This window comes from Brachionichthys hirsutus, chromosome 3 (genome assembly GCF_040956055.1).
Source record: "Brachionichthys hirsutus isolate HB-005 chromosome 3, CSIRO-AGI_Bhir_v1, whole genome shotgun sequence".
NCBI lineage: Eukaryota > Metazoa > Chordata > Actinopteri > Lophiiformes > Brachionichthyidae > Brachionichthys > Brachionichthys hirsutus.
Window position 1 is genome coordinate 11,270,526 of NC_090899.1, and position 17,427 is coordinate 11,287,952.

A 17,427-nucleotide genomic window follows, 5' to 3' on the forward strand; every position below is an offset into this window, starting at 1 on the left:
CTGTTCCCACCTAAGCCAAATGTGTAGAAAGAAAGGGACCCAGACAGGGTGCCTGGTGGCACATTGCTGGGCAGAGAGGCAGCAGCTTCACGTCACTGAGAGACACACTCATTTGAAGACAACTCGGAGCTACGACGCGCGTTCCGAAATGTAAAAGTATGTGTTTAGCGACAAGAAATTCCACGCTAGAGGATTTTGTATTTCAATTCTTCCAATCATAAATGCAGTCTCTTCAAGCACCACATTGATAGGAATACAATTATTGAACTTACGCATACAAAGTGTGAGAAGATGACTGATGATTTTGAGGACCAGCTTATGAACAGAAAGCGCTGCTCTGGTCGATACTGTATTTCTAATTCCTAAAGATGCCAACAAACCTGTCAACGTCAGGCAAGTGTGTTTACCGTGGGTGCCGCTCTCTACATCTGAAACAGCGGGTTTGACAGTTTTAGTAAAGCAAACTGCTGCTGCAATCTTACATCCTCAGTGCAGCCTCCCAGCTTTGACGACTCTGGGATTTGTCAATTAAAAAATGGGAATTAGGGTCTTAATGAGATTGAATGGACCATGCTTAAGGTCATTAAAACACATGCATTTATTTCAGACCTCAAGTTTTATGCATTCTTAAAGGGGACACACAAAAACACTTTTCCCATGTTTCTACACCAACATTACCAACCCAAAAACCGCAGTTAAACCGCCCAGCGATTCCTGCGTCGTGCTGTAATCAAGTATTGAAATATGGCTGTAAGACTCATGAACACTTAATAATTCTGTCTCAGACTCATGAACATTTTACAAACGGTAACTTGCACCGTCCTGTTCACACTGCGTGATTGTATTAGTTTTACTGCTGCTAATACACATCCGTGTATTCACTCCTGATGCTGCCGTTTCTGTGATGTCTTCTGTACTCGTGTTTTTTGTAACTTTTAGTCTATCCTAGGGCGTACGCTAGAGCGTAGCGCTATAGCTACCATTTATTATTGTCATTACTGTTACATGTTGCACGACTTCACCGACAACAATTCCTAGTCTGTGAACCCTCATTGACAGTGGCAATAAACTCATTCTGATTCTGAGCGTTCCAGTGGATTGCATTAATTGAACTGAACACACACAATATATGGCTCTGGCTGGTAGCTTGCAAATGCTGGACAAAATGAAAAAAATAAGAAAATTAGGTCAATTTATTTTTAAAAATGGGAGCACAGTGTATCTTACAAGCTTTTGAAAAGTAAAGTGAAAAATGGAGAGTTAACCGGAAGAGAAAGACGTCGGCTCTGGGTACATTTCTAGAGATGCTTTATAGCGACACTAGCGGCTGGCAGACCTAATTGTTCTGCCTGCAAAGAGTGAGACACGGTGACACGGGTGAATGGAGCTTAATGCATCGATAGTCGTGGCTGCAAAATGTATACTCTCTGGGGAAACAAAATATTAATATATATATAGCACAGTCGATAAAATGGCTCAGCTTCTAATCTTCAATACATTCATGTGGATCTGTGTGCAGCTACATGCTGGGCTTTACACTTCTCGACACTGTAATTTCTAAATGAGGACTCAGGCAGTGAATGTTGTGCGGCACGCAATCCACTTGCATGAGATCGCACAATAGAAATGGCTGCACACAGCGGGTTAAGGTATAAAAAATGTATGAACATCTTTGCAAACCTGTACAAGAACAGACAGACGGAAGACATAAGACCCACACAGTGTCAAAACCTGGAAGTGCGGGGACATCTTGTATCAACATTCCCTGTGCTGACAGGGTGCCGGATTGGAACGGGCCAGTGGGAGACAACCTTAGGGACCAGCACACTGGAGCAATGAGCCGAACGCTGCAGCGGAAGGCGTCGACTCTCGAGGGACTCCAGCAAAATCCAGAAACATTCAGAGCCAACGTAGATTCAGACGACATTAAATAAATTAACCGTGCGGCATCTCCGGAATCAGTCAAAGGTGCGTGCGTTCTGTCACAGTGAAGGTCATGCTCAGGAATGTGCATACTTTTGCATTATTGCTGATATTAGCGCGCTACTTGCATGAACGACATGCCTGGAGAATGAGCTGCCTGTGGTTGTACACGTCTCTCACTACGCATTGTGTCACTGTTACAAGGGCAAGAGAAATAGAAGGGTTGGGGTTCAGCCAAGGTTTTATCGGAGGTCGTCTCTGCTCTGCGCTCAATTACTCTCTTTCTCTCTTCTTTCTCACTCACATTGGTTTGTGACCATCCTGCAAAATCTAGTTCCACACTGGCACCTGTCGATGAAAAAGCAGCATAGCAGCCACATGCACGAACACTTCCTCCGAAACACACAATCCCACGGAGCCGCCAATTATGCTCCGTCTTTCATTTAGAGTTGGATCGGACTGAGGGCAGGCAACAAGTCGATGCAAGTTGATAATGCACACACACACGCACACACACAAAGGCAAGTGAAAGCACAGAGAGAAAGACAGAGACCTGGAAGATTAAACACGTCTCGAATGACTACGTAATTGGAGGTGAAGAGGGCATCAGCTGGACTGAAACAGAGGAGCATTTCCCTTAAAATAATGGAGATGGTTTCCCAACACAACACAGGGTGGCAAACATAATACAATACAAACTGAAAATCATCATGGTCAATTATTAAAGGCAGCTTTATTTACAAACGCAGTCCAAAAATTACCCCGACAGTTTAACTGAGAACTCCATCTTCGTTGTAGATTTAAAAACATCATCCAGAAAACATTTGCTAACTGTTAATCATTGATAATATTGTAATAACCATTATTTTAGCATTATTTCAGTGGCATGTGGTTTTTCCTAGCAATAGTTTTGAACTGATCAACCAGTTGATCAGTTGATTTAAGCAGATTGGTCTTATTATCCGGTCCTGAAACGAGGGAACGTGAGCAGCTACAGCTAGTTGGAACAGGAAAGGAATAACAGCAAGAGGAGGGAGAAAATGGTCAGCTGTGGTCGTGGGTGGGCAATTAGCGCAAAACAGAGAACCAAAATGAGAAGATGCAGACACAAAAACCATTTTACATGTTTGTGTGTGATAATTTTACATCCCAGTAATCCTCTTTCCGGAGCTCAAAAATTGAGTGTCGCATAAACTCTTTACTTCAAACACAATTTTCATGCAGGCACTGACGCACCGGGTTAACAGTTCTCCAGTTGAAATCGTTTCATCAAAAAGCACACAAACACAACATGGGTGACTTCCCTACACGTTCGCATTCTGAGTTCGGTGCTGCTGAGAAAGGTAACCAAAACTCGTTTCACGTTTTGGTGCTGAATCAAAAGCCCCCCTCGAGGATAATTCTCTTTGTACACGTTTCAATAGATTCACAAGCAAGAAGCTTCTCACCGAAGACCTTATTAACTTACTGGGACGGGTCAAAAATCCAACACGTCAAAAGTCAACAAGCCACGACATCCGAAGCGCGCGCCGTTCCTGCCACTAACGACCTTTAACCGCCACTGACGCCCGGGAATCTTGGCAGAATTCGACAGCTGCTTGTTAGGAGCAGAGGCCTGCGAGAGCAGGATTTTCTCCACTTCCCATCCTGCAGTCTGGCTCGTAGAAGTTCTTTTTTTTTTTTCTGTGCTAACAAGGAGCTGGAAACAGCACAGCTTGATGGGGTAAGGGCTGAGGTCAGAAAATATGGCATCCTTGGCTATGAAAGGTGACAGAGACGGCGGGGGGGGGGCAAGAGAAATAAAGGCGACACTAAATCCTGTGCACCACACACACACACACACACACACCTGTACGCCCAGCAATGGAGCCGCTGCATTCTGCACCACTGCCCTCGTGCATCAACCCTGGCGCTGACAGCAGAGGACGCACAGTGCCTAGTTAGCTTAGTTTAAAGGCAGCATTGCCCTGAACAGCGTGCCTGAGAACATCTTATGCACACGCCTCCAAGAAAAGGAACACCGACACTCAGCGAGCTCTTGGAATGATTGTCCAGGCTTCAAGCCTCAACCGCCGGTTATATCCCCCCCCCCCCCAATCTAGCATAACGGTGCCCGAAGAACGCTGCTCCAGAGCCTCACTCCCAAAAACAGTGTGAAGCCACACAAAACTTAGTGGACTGCTTCCTACCAAAACCTTTACACCGAAGGGGATTTTTTTGTTTCGAGTCAAAGCTCTCCTTTATTAAATGAAGTTGGCGGGGGTTTTTTTTTATATAGCTTTTTCTAATTAGATTTATGCAAAAAAAGGAATCAACTATTAAAACGCTTCACAAATCAGAATACACAGTTTCCTCAGAAACATTCTGAGAAAATCAGAGCCTATTTGAGTGCCAGGCAAAGTGCAGATACGTTTTAATTTACATCCACATTTGCAATCCTTCATTTGGTGAAATTTAAATTACACACAAAAAAAAGCCTGTTTGGTGGAATTTCCAACATTTGAGGACAAGCAGAGACCAAAGCATCAATTCTGTTCAGGTATGAATGTCAGACTGTTCATATTACTTTGTGTGTGTGCGGGGGGGGGGGGGGGTTTACATATTGAGCCGCTTTTGAGTGATGTCCTGTGAAGCCTCATCTGTCATAAGTCAGGACTAACGGAATGAGTTCACCAGGTAACCATGGAAATGATTTTCTTTCTTTTTTTTTTTTTTTGCTTTCAACTTGGCTGTTGTGAGAAAAGCATTTAATCAAAAACACGTATGAGTTTTTGAGTCAGGCTCCGGATGCTGAAACATGATGGATGATAAAGACACCACCATTCATTACCTTCGTCAAAGTCCGCATCATCTTCTGTGTGCTGGGGGAAGGGAAAACAGTTGGTGATCTCCAGCCGATCGTCGACGACCAGCCCCAGCAGGACGCCCTGAACCACCTCGCTGCCCTGGCCCTCTTCCTGATAGTGCTTTATAATCTTCAGCACCACCTGTGAACAGACAGAACAATATCGTTGAAGTATCACAGCCCCGCGGCAAATTGGAGGCCGAATAGAGGGAGGCCGCTTCACCCCACATCTACTAACAGCTCCTGATAGGATTATGTTAGCATTTATCACATTTCACAGCTTAACTCGAAGGCCTTGTCAAAAGTTAGAGAATCAAAATGCGTTTGTGTGCATCATTTTGCAGAAGTTTAAGCGACCAGTCGACATTTTCACTCTAAATTTTAGGTGTGGGAACCCTGGCACACAGAATGTGATGCTTATGAAGACAATAGAAACGTTTTCTTGATGCATCTAGCTTCTTCATTTCCTAACAGATCGTCTTATTGTCAGACGAAACGCTGTATAAAAGTACCGTATATTCAGCGAGACAGGAAGAACAGCGCTTCTTGGTTTATGGAAAACATCACCATTAACCTGCAACCAGTCAAGTGTTCATTCGGGATGTCCTTATTCAGTGCTGCTCCCATTTATTGGACTACGAGTCTGTCCCTGGAGATTGTGTCTGGACAGGGACGAGGCTTGTTTTCTCCGGTTGCTTGAGGAAGCTGCCAAAGCAGGACATCGTTATTTGATGCTCGTCAACAGCCAATACCGGCATACATTATCCATCATGCTTTTTTTTGTGGTTACCTTTCTGAAGCACCCTGTACATGAACACTGCGTTGCATCACAACTCCTCAGACATTATGCTGCGTTCAGGGCCACTAGGCCTCTTTCATGTCAAAGCCCATTGTCATGAGGAAATTATCTGTACAGTTACCCAGGCAATCACATGTTGATAGAGTTCTAAGCAGCACCTGCAGGATTCAGCGCTGGTGCGCTACTGATCTAGAGTGCGTACAAAAAGGCCGGGTAGTATTCTGCACCGCTTGGCATTTTACACCGGAGAGAGGAGAGGCAGCTCACCTGAAGAATAAATCCTGAATTGGGATGAATTTTAAGATAAATGCTACCCTTGTACAGTGGGAGGGTATATTTGGACTTGTCTGATATCCCACACCGCCATGCCTCATCTGGACACACCATCCATGCATCATCATGCGCATTGAATTTTTAATGCCAGATAAAAAATGGGGCAATGGGACAAGCTTCCACATGATTGAGGAGCTGGTTTAAACTCTAATGCTGCTTTACCCACACCAAGGACAGCAGGGAAAGTCTTTGCCTTTACTCACAGACAGACACACACACACACACACACCCATCATGAGACATGCTGACCAGCAAAGATGGAAAGCGGCAGCGGCAAAGAATATAGCATAAGGCCAAACATCTAAATAAACAGCAATTCGGCAAGAAGCTGAGAAGAGTGTGGAGGGGGGAGAGCATAAATCACGCTGAAAACAGCATGCAGGTCACAGTCGCGCACATTCATAATACTCACACACACATGGGTGGTTTGTCCTGGGGGCCATGCGCACAGCAAAGCCCCACCGCTACCACGAGACAGCCCTTCTTCCTCTCACTGGCTCAAGCAGTCACACGAACGCAATAATCCTGGGAGATGATTTATTTCAATAGAGTGCTCAACCTGTCACGCAACAAGTAAAAGAGCTGTGGGTGCGAGAAAAGAGAGATGATATGGGGGGGGTCGAAGAAAAACTCATCTCGTTCTGTGCCTGCACGCCTTGGCTTTTCGGGCTTCTGAAGGGAAGACAGTCTTAACAGAAGTCAGGGAGGGGTGCGTGAGCGGCGAGGGGAAAGATGAAAGACAGCAGAGTGGAAATGAGGACATGCAATAAAATACGAGTGAAAGAAACCAGATTGTGAAAGGAAATTATGGCAAAACGAGCAGGTGGATGGAGAGCAGACAGGTGACGAGTGGGGGCTGCAGAGGAAGACCTCGTGGTGGTTGTGTCGGCTGCCCCCCCAGCCCCCGTGAGCTTTTCTGCCAGCAGATAGCTTTACGGTCTCCCTGCATCAGAGAGAGCAGACAGCAGGTGCACAACGCTTCCAGCCATCCAAGTCCTCTTCATCACTTGAGAAAAGGAGGAGGCAAAAGACGGATAACTGGCCACAAACAACGTGAGGAAGGGCAAACAAACGAAGGCAAATTCTAGCAGGACTGTAAGAATCTACAGAAACACTTTGCAGAGAATGAGAAGCCACCGCTAATAAAAGAAAGACAACCATTTCACTGGATGAGCAAATACCATCAGGTCTGTACAGGCGCGCGCACACACACACACACACACACACACACACACACACACACGAGTGCCTTCCAGTATTGTTCTTCCAATCTCACTGATCTAGCCCACGATTGATGTGGCCAACATATTATAAATCAACGAGCTTAAAATTGAATTGTGCAAAATCAATTGCAGTTCAAATCCCTTGTTGGCTGCCTGTAATTCTCATCATAAATCTTCTCATTCACGTAAAGCACCTCGTATTTCCACCACAATGGTGTCACGTTATGAGAACGTACAGCGAGAGAGAGAGAGAGACGATCTGCTAATGGCTTTTCTCTCTTTTGTTTTGTTTTGCCACAGCGTTGAACTCGACACCCAACGCTGGCTGGACTATGTTGAAAGGAGAAAATGTGTGGATGTGAACGATGTTTCATCCGTTAGCCCGGGGATGAAGAAGCGTCTCACATTCATCTGCTGACTGGTTATAATAATAATCCAATTTGAAAACAAAAGCACACAAATAAATTCCAGATATACAGCGGCTAAAACAGGCGAGTATACAAACCCAGGATAAGGCCTGCGGGTTTTACTTCCTGCTACTTTGCAGTAAGACATTCAACCAGGTCTTCTGCTAGAAGGTCCGTCACTAATCAGATTGGCCAATACTTCAAGTAAAACGAACCGTCATACAATCAAACAGGACTGAAACAAATAAACAATATATTGCGCCTAACAAAATACAAAATAAAGAGCAGGTTCTGTAAAAAGTGATACACTGAAGAGCAGTAAAGCTGTTTGCACCCATACTGAATAAATGCTATGACGTGCCTCCAGACTGGTTAACAAGTTATATCTTGTGCCCGTGTTTGTCGGCAGACCTGAGTCGAATCAGGAGTGTGAATCCTGTCATGAAGAGGGTCAAAGACCGAAGGCAAGAGGAAGGGATTCACAGAAAGCAAAGAAATGTAAAAATCAAACAGTCACTTACACTTTTTGCCATTTCCATCCCCTCGAGCTTAAAAATGAAACTGCCATGGCCTGCCAAATGTGTTCTGACCGTTAGCTAACTCGCGGTACGTGAATAAGACCCAAGTCCTTTTGCATCGTCTGTCGGTAAACGAATAAAGCCTCACACACTGTATGATCTCTGTGGGTGTTTAATGGGGCCCGTTGCTTCGCAAGCACTCCACACCTGTGGAAACATCAGCCACTGATGCCTCCTTCAAAAGCAAGGAGACAATCCAATTATAGAATGACACAGCGGCGTTGACGTCGGTGGGAAGCCTCCGGCTGAACATCAGACACGCCGGTCGTAACGCAGCGCACCAACAAGAAGCTCGTAGCAGCGAGTTCACGGGAAACGATTTGCGAACTATCCGAAACAGACAACTCACAGCCGGAATACAAATTAGGCCACGCGCTACGCAAATGTGTGCCATGGCTCAGCTGGTAGAGCAGGGCGTCCAGTGACAGGTCAGCGGTTCGAATCTCGGCTCCAACTGCCCATATGCCTTGGGCAAGGCACTGAGCTGCCAGTAGGCCTGGCAGCGGGCGCCCACTGGTGTGTGAATGGGTGAATGTGAGGCCCAATTGTAAAGTGTGTTGGACACCATAAAGGTGTAGAAAATCACTAATATATATATATATATATATAGTCCATTTACCATTTGATTAAAGAACTGCAATAACAATGTTACAACGAAAAGGAATAAACTACTGTTCACAGCAAGGTGAAATATTCAGATGCAAAAGTATGGCTATGACTTTAGAGTAAATTTAATGAGCAAGACAAAAGGAAGGCAGCAGCTGGCCAACGCAAGCAGTGCGACTGAATTCAGGCACTCCGAGCGCAGGAGATGCTTCCTGTCCAGCGTGGCTTGGGACTGGAGGCGGCAGCATACCAGTGCAAAGCAGTGAAGCAAGTTTGTCCTCTGCTGCTCATTCACAGGTACTACAGAATAGAACTCCTGCAGCAGCGAGACGTGCATGACAGCATTATATCTGCGTCCATGAATCACAACACCTGAAACACTTCACCCATTTGTTTGATGACAACCAGCAAAGAAAGGCTTTACAATGCAGTCCCTTGTAGAGCGATTGTGTTTCTCATTTTATGAGGTCCTCGTTCCCAAAAGTGGAAATTGATTGAAGTCTGAACACAGCAACAATAACCTAGATCAGAAGTTTTAATCAACGCCTGCCTGTTTTATTGATGATATCTAATTTTTTTGTAGAAATAAAAAGCAACTGATGAAGAACATGACAAGCAACTTTCTTACACAGTGAAAAATCGAATAAAAAGGTGCCTTCCAAAGCAAATATATGAACAACCACCAAACGGCCACGGATGACTCTTCAGGAAACCAATCACGCAAAAGAGACACAAACTGTCTGCCAGGCTACCGTTGCTATGTTAAAGGATGAATCGGTATAATTAAAAATAGAGTAACACTGATTATTTCAAATCAATATGTAATGCATTAAGAGACCTTATTGATTGGGTTAAGAGCCTGCAGTCCAGATCTGGAGTTAGCCCAAGTGCCCCCAGGAAAATCATGTTTGTTTGAACTTGTAATTTTGTATGGAAGCCTGGAAGAAAGAAAGAACGCGTCAAAAATAACCGCATTTTGTTACAGACTTGTCTGTCGGACCTCTAGCTTTTTTAGTTAGATCCCCCTGGTGTAAAAACCATATACTGTTATAAATAACATTTTTGGGAGAGTTACGAATGACACCATGACCTGGTCTCCGTCAACAAAGACAAACAGGGAGGTCCCGGTCTGAAAACTAAACACCCCTCTAGCTAGTGGCTTCATGGGCGCTACATACCAGATAGCCTCTGTTAGCCTATTATCATTGTTAGCATCAAGGCCACCTGATGTTTTCTATGTTATTGTTTTTAATGGATTCACGCAGCTAGCAATAAAACCAGTTTGAAAACTAAAAGAAATGTTACAAAACACAGCTTGACATTTTCCTCCACCATGACGGTAGCAGCTAGCTTCCGCGCCGGCAGAAATGGAAGTTTCTCTCATCTCCGCCACCGAAATTCAACAATCATCGAAACACAACCGCAATGACGCTTACCAGCCCCTCAATCTGGATCTGTTTGACCGGAGAGTCCAAAGTACCGCCAGTAGACGCAACCACGGTGCTGGTTCCTGAGCCCGGTTCTTTACGAGTAGCCATTTTCAGCTAGCACGCGGAAAGAGAGGAAGGTTTTCAGGGACGGACGTTTCCGCGAAAGAAAGTTCTTGTTCCGGCCCAGTTACGTGTGAATGAATGAACTTCCGCTTCTTTTAGAGTCGCGCGCATAACCAGCTGCGATCAAATTATTCAGTCAGCCATAAAAAAAAAAACTCAGTGAACAAGTACTTAAAACACTTTATTTCAAATCTTTACAGATGTATCACAACTAGAAGTTACCCGAAGACTAAAAAGGTGGGATACTGAGCTTAACTGTAACAAGTACATTTCCTAGATACATGATGCGAAAAGCTGGGGAAGCAAACAGTACAAAAAAACATTACATTCAACTTAACTGAAAACCAGCTTGAATTATACATCTGTGACATGATACTGCCAGATCAAGGTCGTTTTTGAACGGACAAGTGCAACAAGGAGGAGTGAGCGTTTACACTTCTGATCAATGAGACTGTACCTTTCCAGAACACGCAGCCAAATATAGGAATCAACGTGAATACAGGGCTCTTTATCTCAAATCAGTCTGCTTTCTAGTGTGAGAAGGGCAATGGTTAAACATACGGAATGAGCAGACAATGGAAACTGTACTTACAAATCACACTGAAGCAAAGTTTACATATTGGTGACTGAAAAGAGGTTGTTTTTATAAATATAATCATTAGACATACCTCACTCCATCTGAACCAAATGAATACTGCATGTTTCCATCTATAGTACAGTAAAACCCTGTTATTAGAAGTCTTCAACCAAATCCCTACTATTTCCTCCCCATTCCCCCAGATGAAAGGCTGACAGTAAAACAAAATGTAAAAGGGCAAAAAAGTTACCTAATAAAAAAGTACATTTGTTGCAAGCAGAGCGTTTATTCCAATGTCTAAATAAGGTGAAATCTTGGTCCTGCTGTGGCGACGATGTCGTTGTAAGGATCAGTCTGCGTAATATCAATGGCTTGCTGCTTCTTTAGGACCAGGAAACTGTAAAACTTGGCAGCCGCCTGCTTCTTGTTGTTGTTTCGGCACAATTCAAGAAGGCTGATCGAGTCTGCGCCGGTCTTAGCCATGACGCGCTGCAGGAACAGAAGCACAGGGTGAGGAGTTATATTATGGGATAATCAATTAAATATAGCACGGACATTCTATTCAATCGTTCCACTCTTCTCAAGAGAAAACACCAAGCGAGGAAGGAGGAACTTTGATGGTGCATTTCACAACTCGATTTGTACCTGGAGACCATGGAGCATCTGCTGGGTCCTCTTGTTCCATCTCTTCTCCTCTTGATCTTGGTCTCCAGCCTGTCCTTCCTCTTCCTGGGGATCATATGAAGCAACACCGTGTACGACATGTAAAAATTAAACGCAAGCCTACCTCTACAAAAGCATTTCAAACTAAGCCTTTAAAAAGCCTGAGATGACTTCAGTGGTTATTCTTTAATGTTTTAATTTTTAATTTAATTTAACTAGAGTCGCTATCGAGTGCTGCCAACTAGAAATGCCCCCCCCCCCCCCCCCCCCTCCCACCACTCGCCTCTTCGTCACTTTCGCCCTTCTTTTCTTTGCCCTTGTCACCAAGCAGGTCGAGCTCCGGGACAAGCTGGGTGAGGTTGATGCTGGTTTCCTCTGGAGGTAGATCCACCTGAGGAATGTCTAACCTCTGAGACAAGACCGAGTGGTCAGCCACCTGCTGCTGCTCCAAGGGAGGCATCTGAAAGAGCGAGGGAAGCAAGAGAACCGAGTTGGGGCCAAATTCAGTCATCAGAATCAATTAGTTTATTTGTTCCCATTTTCTGCGCTTTGCCACCACATGAGATTCTGAATGAAAACTAGAATTAGACACAACGGACTCACCGATAGAGGCCCCTCTTTTTCGAGGGTCTTCCTCTTGACACCACGGGGGGTGGATGGAGGGGGCATGACCGTCTCATCCAGGGTCGTCCTGCTGCCCTCCATTGCGGACGCTGCCAGCATACTGGGCTCTTCCATGATAGTCTGGTCTGATGGCCGAATCAGGGACATTATTAATAGAATGGAAAAACTACGAAATGGAAAAGTTATCACAACTTTATTCATAAAACCCGGCGCATGTCTGCATCGGGATAAGCCCCCCCTCTCACCCCCTCTGAAGCGACTTACCGATAACATCTCTGTGCTGACCCAAAACTTCCTCTCGCGGCACCTCTGGGTTCTCCAGCTCTTTGAGGAACTCATCGAGACTGTCTGCTTCGCCGCCCTTTCTCCTCTTCCTCAGCTCATCCGGCACCAGAGGCGTCAGGCAGCGAGTGAACATCTGACCAAGATCAGCAGTTTAGCTTTGAGGAAATACGCATTCTCTCTTTTTTTTTTTTAACTAAGCGTTATTAAATAAGTATTACAATAAAACAAATCCAAGCAACGTTTGGAAGGACCGACCCCAGACAAAAAGAAAAGCCTGCCAAAATATGCAGTAGCACGTTCCCATTCAGTATTTGTGAGCAGTGCCGTAAAAGGATAGACAGAGACATAAAACCAATCACTTCCTGCATGTCCTCATTTTATATCTCCCAAGCTGAACAAAATGTCAGTGAAAGACACAATGGAGATAAATCTACTGTCTTCTTCCTCTATTACGCAGAGACTGCGTCTGACCTACTTGGAGAATTTGTTTTCTAGTGCGGATCGCCCCATTTCCCAAGCGGTTCTACTGTCGGAGGCAATTTTTAACAGACAGCTGACAGTTCTCATGTTAGCTACGAGCGGACGTATTCATCTAAAGCACGTGGTGCGGCGCGGCAACGACGCGTTACCTTGAGCAGCCTGGCATTCCAGAGGGGCTGAGCAGGCAGAGAGAAAAGCTTCTCAACACCTCCGGTCTCCTTCCACATCATAAGCTTCTTGGTCGGGGGGGCCAGGTCCAGGGTGGTGACGATGTCCGAGTAATCGGAGAGTTGGGCCCTGATGGTCTTACTGTCCAGCTCCTTTACGCTGTCCACAATCAGCTTCCTCTTACGCTTCGCTTTGGTCTCTTTCACTGGAGGCATAAAGGGGGGGGGGGGGGGGGGGTAATTTATTCATGAATTGAAGGGAACAGTTCTGCATGGGGAACATTTTAGCCAAAAATACTCAACATAAGGCCACAAATAGGTCAACTGTATACCAGCACTTAAAATATTTAATTCCTAGCATCGCCTTGAACACTTGAATGAAACCACGGGACAGTTTGTGTTAGAGTAACCTGAATGAGGACCCAATCCCGTACTCTCAGTCGCTGAACTCTGGTCTTAAACATTTCATTTTAGGCCCGAGTATCATCTGGCCGATGATCAGTGTATTAATGTGCACCACCTCCCACCCCACCAGACAGTCCATTCATTTCATTATATTGATACAATTGTCAGGACTGAAAAGTCTGGCAACCTTAAAAAGACTCCCGTTAGCCAACCCACGAAAGTGGGAAGATCGAGGCTAAATAAACAAACAATGTCGTCTTCGCTATGGAACAGTGAGTAAGAATTCAAGATATAAAATATGAACTTCCTCTCTCTCTCTCATTGCCTTTCAAAAAATGACAAGTTCCGTCTGAGACCCACAGTGGAGGAGGATCGCTGGTTCTCTATTGCACGCTGTTTTGCTTAAGCCACTCTGGAAGTTACTAATGAGTTACTCATTACTCATTAAAGTTACTCTAACCACGGCTTTGTCTCGCATCGATCCGCACCACCGAAACATTGAATCTTCCTGCAGGCGGATCCAATCCGTCCGGTTTGCGCTGCGCATCATTAAAAGGCATTTCTCCCATGAGATACGGTCTTTGTTCTCTTGAATACATTTAGGGAGCAGACACATCAAACGCTTTGCTCTAGTCCAACAGAAAGTGAGGGAGGGCCTTACCTGTGATGTCAATGGGCTCCAGAGCGAAGGCCTCTTCTTCATTGTGAACCAGAGTAGTCTGTTCCGTCTGATCGGCCATTGCAGGTAGAGGTTCTGCTGGGCCCGAGTTAGGACTGTCTGGACCCGCTACGATCACAAGCAGAGTGGATCCCATGAGAAGGTAAAGAGTGATACAAGGTGCCCGTTAGAGTGCGACACGTTCACACCAAACTCTGCAAAGCGTCCTCGGATCCTCAAGTGGTTAATCCTTCACTCAGAATTGTATTTGAGAAGAAGAAATCGTTATTGCCGTACGGTATATGCATGTAGCACGTGTGGTACACACACAATGACGTGACTTTTGCACCCTACAACAGCCCCCCGCCGCCACAGACAAAGACTGAGACGTCTGAATTTCTCGCTCCATAAGCCACATATTTAAGATCCTTACGTGACTGCAGATTGTCGAAGTCGTCCTCATCGTCCCCGTGATCCGGAGGCATCATGACGCTCTCTGTGATGGCTGGAGGATCGTCAAAAATGCCACCTCCATCTTCAGAGCTCAGTAGCTTGTCCACTGCAGAGAACGAAGAGCACTCGTTTGATATTTATTCTTTACGACTTAATCAAAATACCAGAATATCTCAGATCAATAACAATTGCTGACTACAGCCGACGCTGAAACAAACAACGTTCAATGAACCCGACTTACCCAGCATTCCCCCGTCGGCGTTGCCCATAGAGCCGTCCCCAAAGTCGTCGTATTCCATGTGGTTGGACTTGTCAGGCAGATTAGCTGGACCAGGCTCAGTCTCTAACAAAAGGTTAGAGGCCGTGGCGCCGTGCATGATGTCTTCCTCAAACGTGCTGGCGTCACGCATCATCTCCCGCTCATCCATCCCAAAATCAGCTGAAAATCAAACCTTAAGCTTTAACACAACCATCCTATTATGCGGCTCCAAATAAGCCACTGAAGTTATTTATCATATCTGTGAAGTGAAGCGTCTTACCGAAGTCGTTGTCCTGCAGGAGGTTGAGGTTGCCGACGTCCTCCCTCATGGTGATCTCTTCCACTCGGCTCTGGTTCAGAGTGAACTGTTGGGCCACGTCGATGTCACTGTGAGGACAGAATCAGGGCTGGATAAACCAGTTCACGCAGCCTACGCCGCACCAAGAATCGTGAAACGCAGTTAGCTTACTCCAGGTCGGGAAGTGGCTGATCAAAGTCATGAAATTCCTCGGGTAAGGTGATCGCATTGTAGGCCGCTTCCCGGTTCTCCTCCGGGAGATCGACCACACCTGTTTACAAATTCAAACAGTAAAGACGTCACAACCCCATGATCACGAGCCTCGCAAGAAGCACCCCTACAAAGACGGAGGAACAGGATCATCTCCCGTAATCTCTCTGGTCCACGATGGAGCTCCCTACCCGGTCTAAACGCCATTTTGATCTTGATGAAGGCTTCGTTACAGTCAGCAAGAAGGTATTTGGCCTTCCTGTGGTAGATTCTCACCACGCCGAGAAGCAAGTGGCCCGATGTCCGTAACGCCATCTTCACCTGCGAGAACAAAGGCCAGAAAGGATGGAACCGATCCCTCGTGCGGCGGAACGAACAGGACGAAGAGATCACACGCGTTCCCGTCACCTTGGGTGAGATGATGCTTTCTACACTGCTCTCCAGGTTGCATTCGAACACGTGAGCCTTGGTCAGCTTCTTGTCCCAGTGGGCCGCTAGCCAGATCTTGGCCAGCGGCCCACGTTTGCTGAGGACAAAGTGGGCGTAGAACATTGCCCCGGTTCTCCTGGCTCACACACACACTGCGGTATTGTTTACCTGGAGAACACAGTTAATAGATCAAACATATATTCAAAGTCTTTCAAGTCTTACAATTAATATCAGGGGCCAAATTTATTAACAAAGAAAACAGCGTGAGCTGGATATAAATTAAATCTGGACATTTCAGCTACAGCTGTGGAAAAGCAAACCGATAACATGAAAGCCAGGGGTCAATTATAAACAATTACCAAGATGCTAATCAGAATAATCAAATCAATACATTCCTGAGACAATGTGGATACCAAGTGTGTGAAAGGAGGGCGGTTTGCTCTCCTGCTCAGCGACAACACAGAAAAGACGTGAAGATAACTTTGCTTCCGAACGTGGATCGACATGCAGAGATGTTCGTCTAACGCACATCCGGACCAGCTAAAGCAAGAACGGGAAAGTTTTAAAGCAACGCGGAGGCAACGCTTCACCAACCTCGCCTTAAGCCTAGCCTAGCAAAAACAACCCTCGTTTGCTTCATTTGTTCGGATCAATCCGCATCGTTTACAACTTAATTCAGAGAAATGAAACTGGTTTTAAATCGAGCGCGGCTTCTACCGGAGTCCCGCCTACTTCCCAGACGAGGAAGCGAACGTTTGAGATCCACGCTTGCCTTTTCCCGTTACCGTAACGTTTAGCTTCAATGAGATACTAATTCTTAAGCTGCACGCATAAACGCGTCACCGTAACGTGGAAGCAGCAACACGCGTTCTTTAAACTGATACAACATTTCGGTAAAAGCGCCGAGGGGGCTGTCAACGCCAGTAAATAGTCGGCACCATCAAATGGGAAAGAATTAGCCGCCAGCTAACATTTGCAAAAAAGAGCGATGAAATGCGAGACTGGCAGACATGTTTACGCCAATTTAAATTAATAGCGTGGAAGTATAGCTTTTCTAAAACAGTACACCTCCATAGACTTTACCTTTGAAATGAAAGAAAGATGCACACATCAAAGATCCGTTCGTACTTTTTCTCTCTACGGGCAATGCTTCGTTAGCTAATGGCTAACAGCTCCTTGTGCTATCAAGGCCCCAACAAAATAATACGACCGTGCATGATTATTGCGGTTCTTAAACAGCTCAAATCAACACGCAGACATTCCCGCTGCAGACGCACCTACCGGCTGGAGCTCCGTCAGTGCGAAACCCTGAATATCAAGTAATTTCTCCCAGAGAATTTCCCCTTGTTGTACTCATTAAAACAGCCAAGATGGCGCCAGTCGCCTTCCTCCCGCTCACCGCTGGCCTTTTAAAATCGGCAGGATGTTTACAGTCAAAAATGGCGGAGGCGGAGTCTGCTGAGCCCCGCGCAGCCCCAAGGGAGATGGGGGGGCGCTGTGGCGCAATGCCGACCACAAACACGATAAGAACAAACTGACGTAAATTATTTGGATTCCCTCCACCGGAATCATGTCGGGTGGGGATCTCTATCTCACCACCGAATTTAATCCAGATCGGATACTGTCTCCATCCAGATTTTTCCCATTTTCTT

The 17,427-nt window shown here is 45.6% G+C and overlaps 2 protein-coding genes across 2 annotated transcripts in view; both read right to left on the reverse strand.

Annotated features, from left to right (window-relative positions):
- LOC137913654 (eukaryotic translation initiation factor 3 subunit H) overlaps positions 1 to 10,255 on the reverse strand; it is a 37,037-nt gene extending 26,782 nt beyond the window's left edge. Inside the window, exons 1-2 of the mRNA XM_068757294.1 lie at positions 10,151 to 10,255; positions 4,754 to 4,910 (exon numbers count right to left, since the gene is read on the reverse strand). Coding sequence (XP_068613395.1) covers positions 4,754 to 4,910; positions 10,151 to 10,252 — 259 coding nt within the window. The 5' untranslated portion in view covers positions 10,253 to 10,255. The remainder of the gene's footprint in view (positions 1 to 4,753; positions 4,911 to 10,150) is intronic.
- Positions 10,256 to 10,440: 185 nt separating this feature from the next.
- LOC137914245 (double-strand-break repair protein rad21 homolog A-like) lies at positions 10,441 to 17,170 on the reverse strand. The gene is made up of 14 exons (XM_068757850.1): positions 17,057 to 17,170; positions 15,755 to 15,943; positions 15,538 to 15,667; positions 15,308 to 15,407; positions 15,119 to 15,225; positions 14,821 to 15,018; positions 14,560 to 14,685; positions 14,130 to 14,255; positions 13,046 to 13,269; positions 12,396 to 12,549; positions 12,111 to 12,256; positions 11,791 to 11,967; positions 11,490 to 11,573; positions 10,441 to 11,333 (listed from the first exon to the last, which is right to left on the reverse strand). The coding sequence occupies exons 2-14, from the start codon at positions 15,896 to 15,898 to the stop codon at positions 11,142 to 11,144; spliced, it is 1,908 nt and encodes a 635-aa protein (XP_068613951.1). The 5' UTR covers positions 15,899 to 15,943; positions 17,057 to 17,170; the 3' UTR covers positions 10,441 to 11,141.
- Positions 17,171 to 17,427: the final 257 nt, after the last annotated feature.

Excerpts from the sequence above, each read along its gene's own strand:
- LOC137914245 (XM_068757850.1), bottom strand. The coding sequence starts at position 15,898 with ATGTTCTACGCCCACTTTGTCCTCAGCAAACGTGGGCCGCTGGCCAAG. Across the intron at positions 15,226-15,307 it reads CAGCCACTTCCCGACCTGGA|TGACATCGACGTGGCCCAAC; the intron begins GTAAGCTAACTG and ends CTGTCCTCACAG. Across the intron at positions 12,550-13,045 it reads GGAATGCCAGGCTGCTCAAG|ATGTTCACTCGCTGCCTGAC; the intron begins GTAACGCGTCGT and ends GATCTTGGTCAG.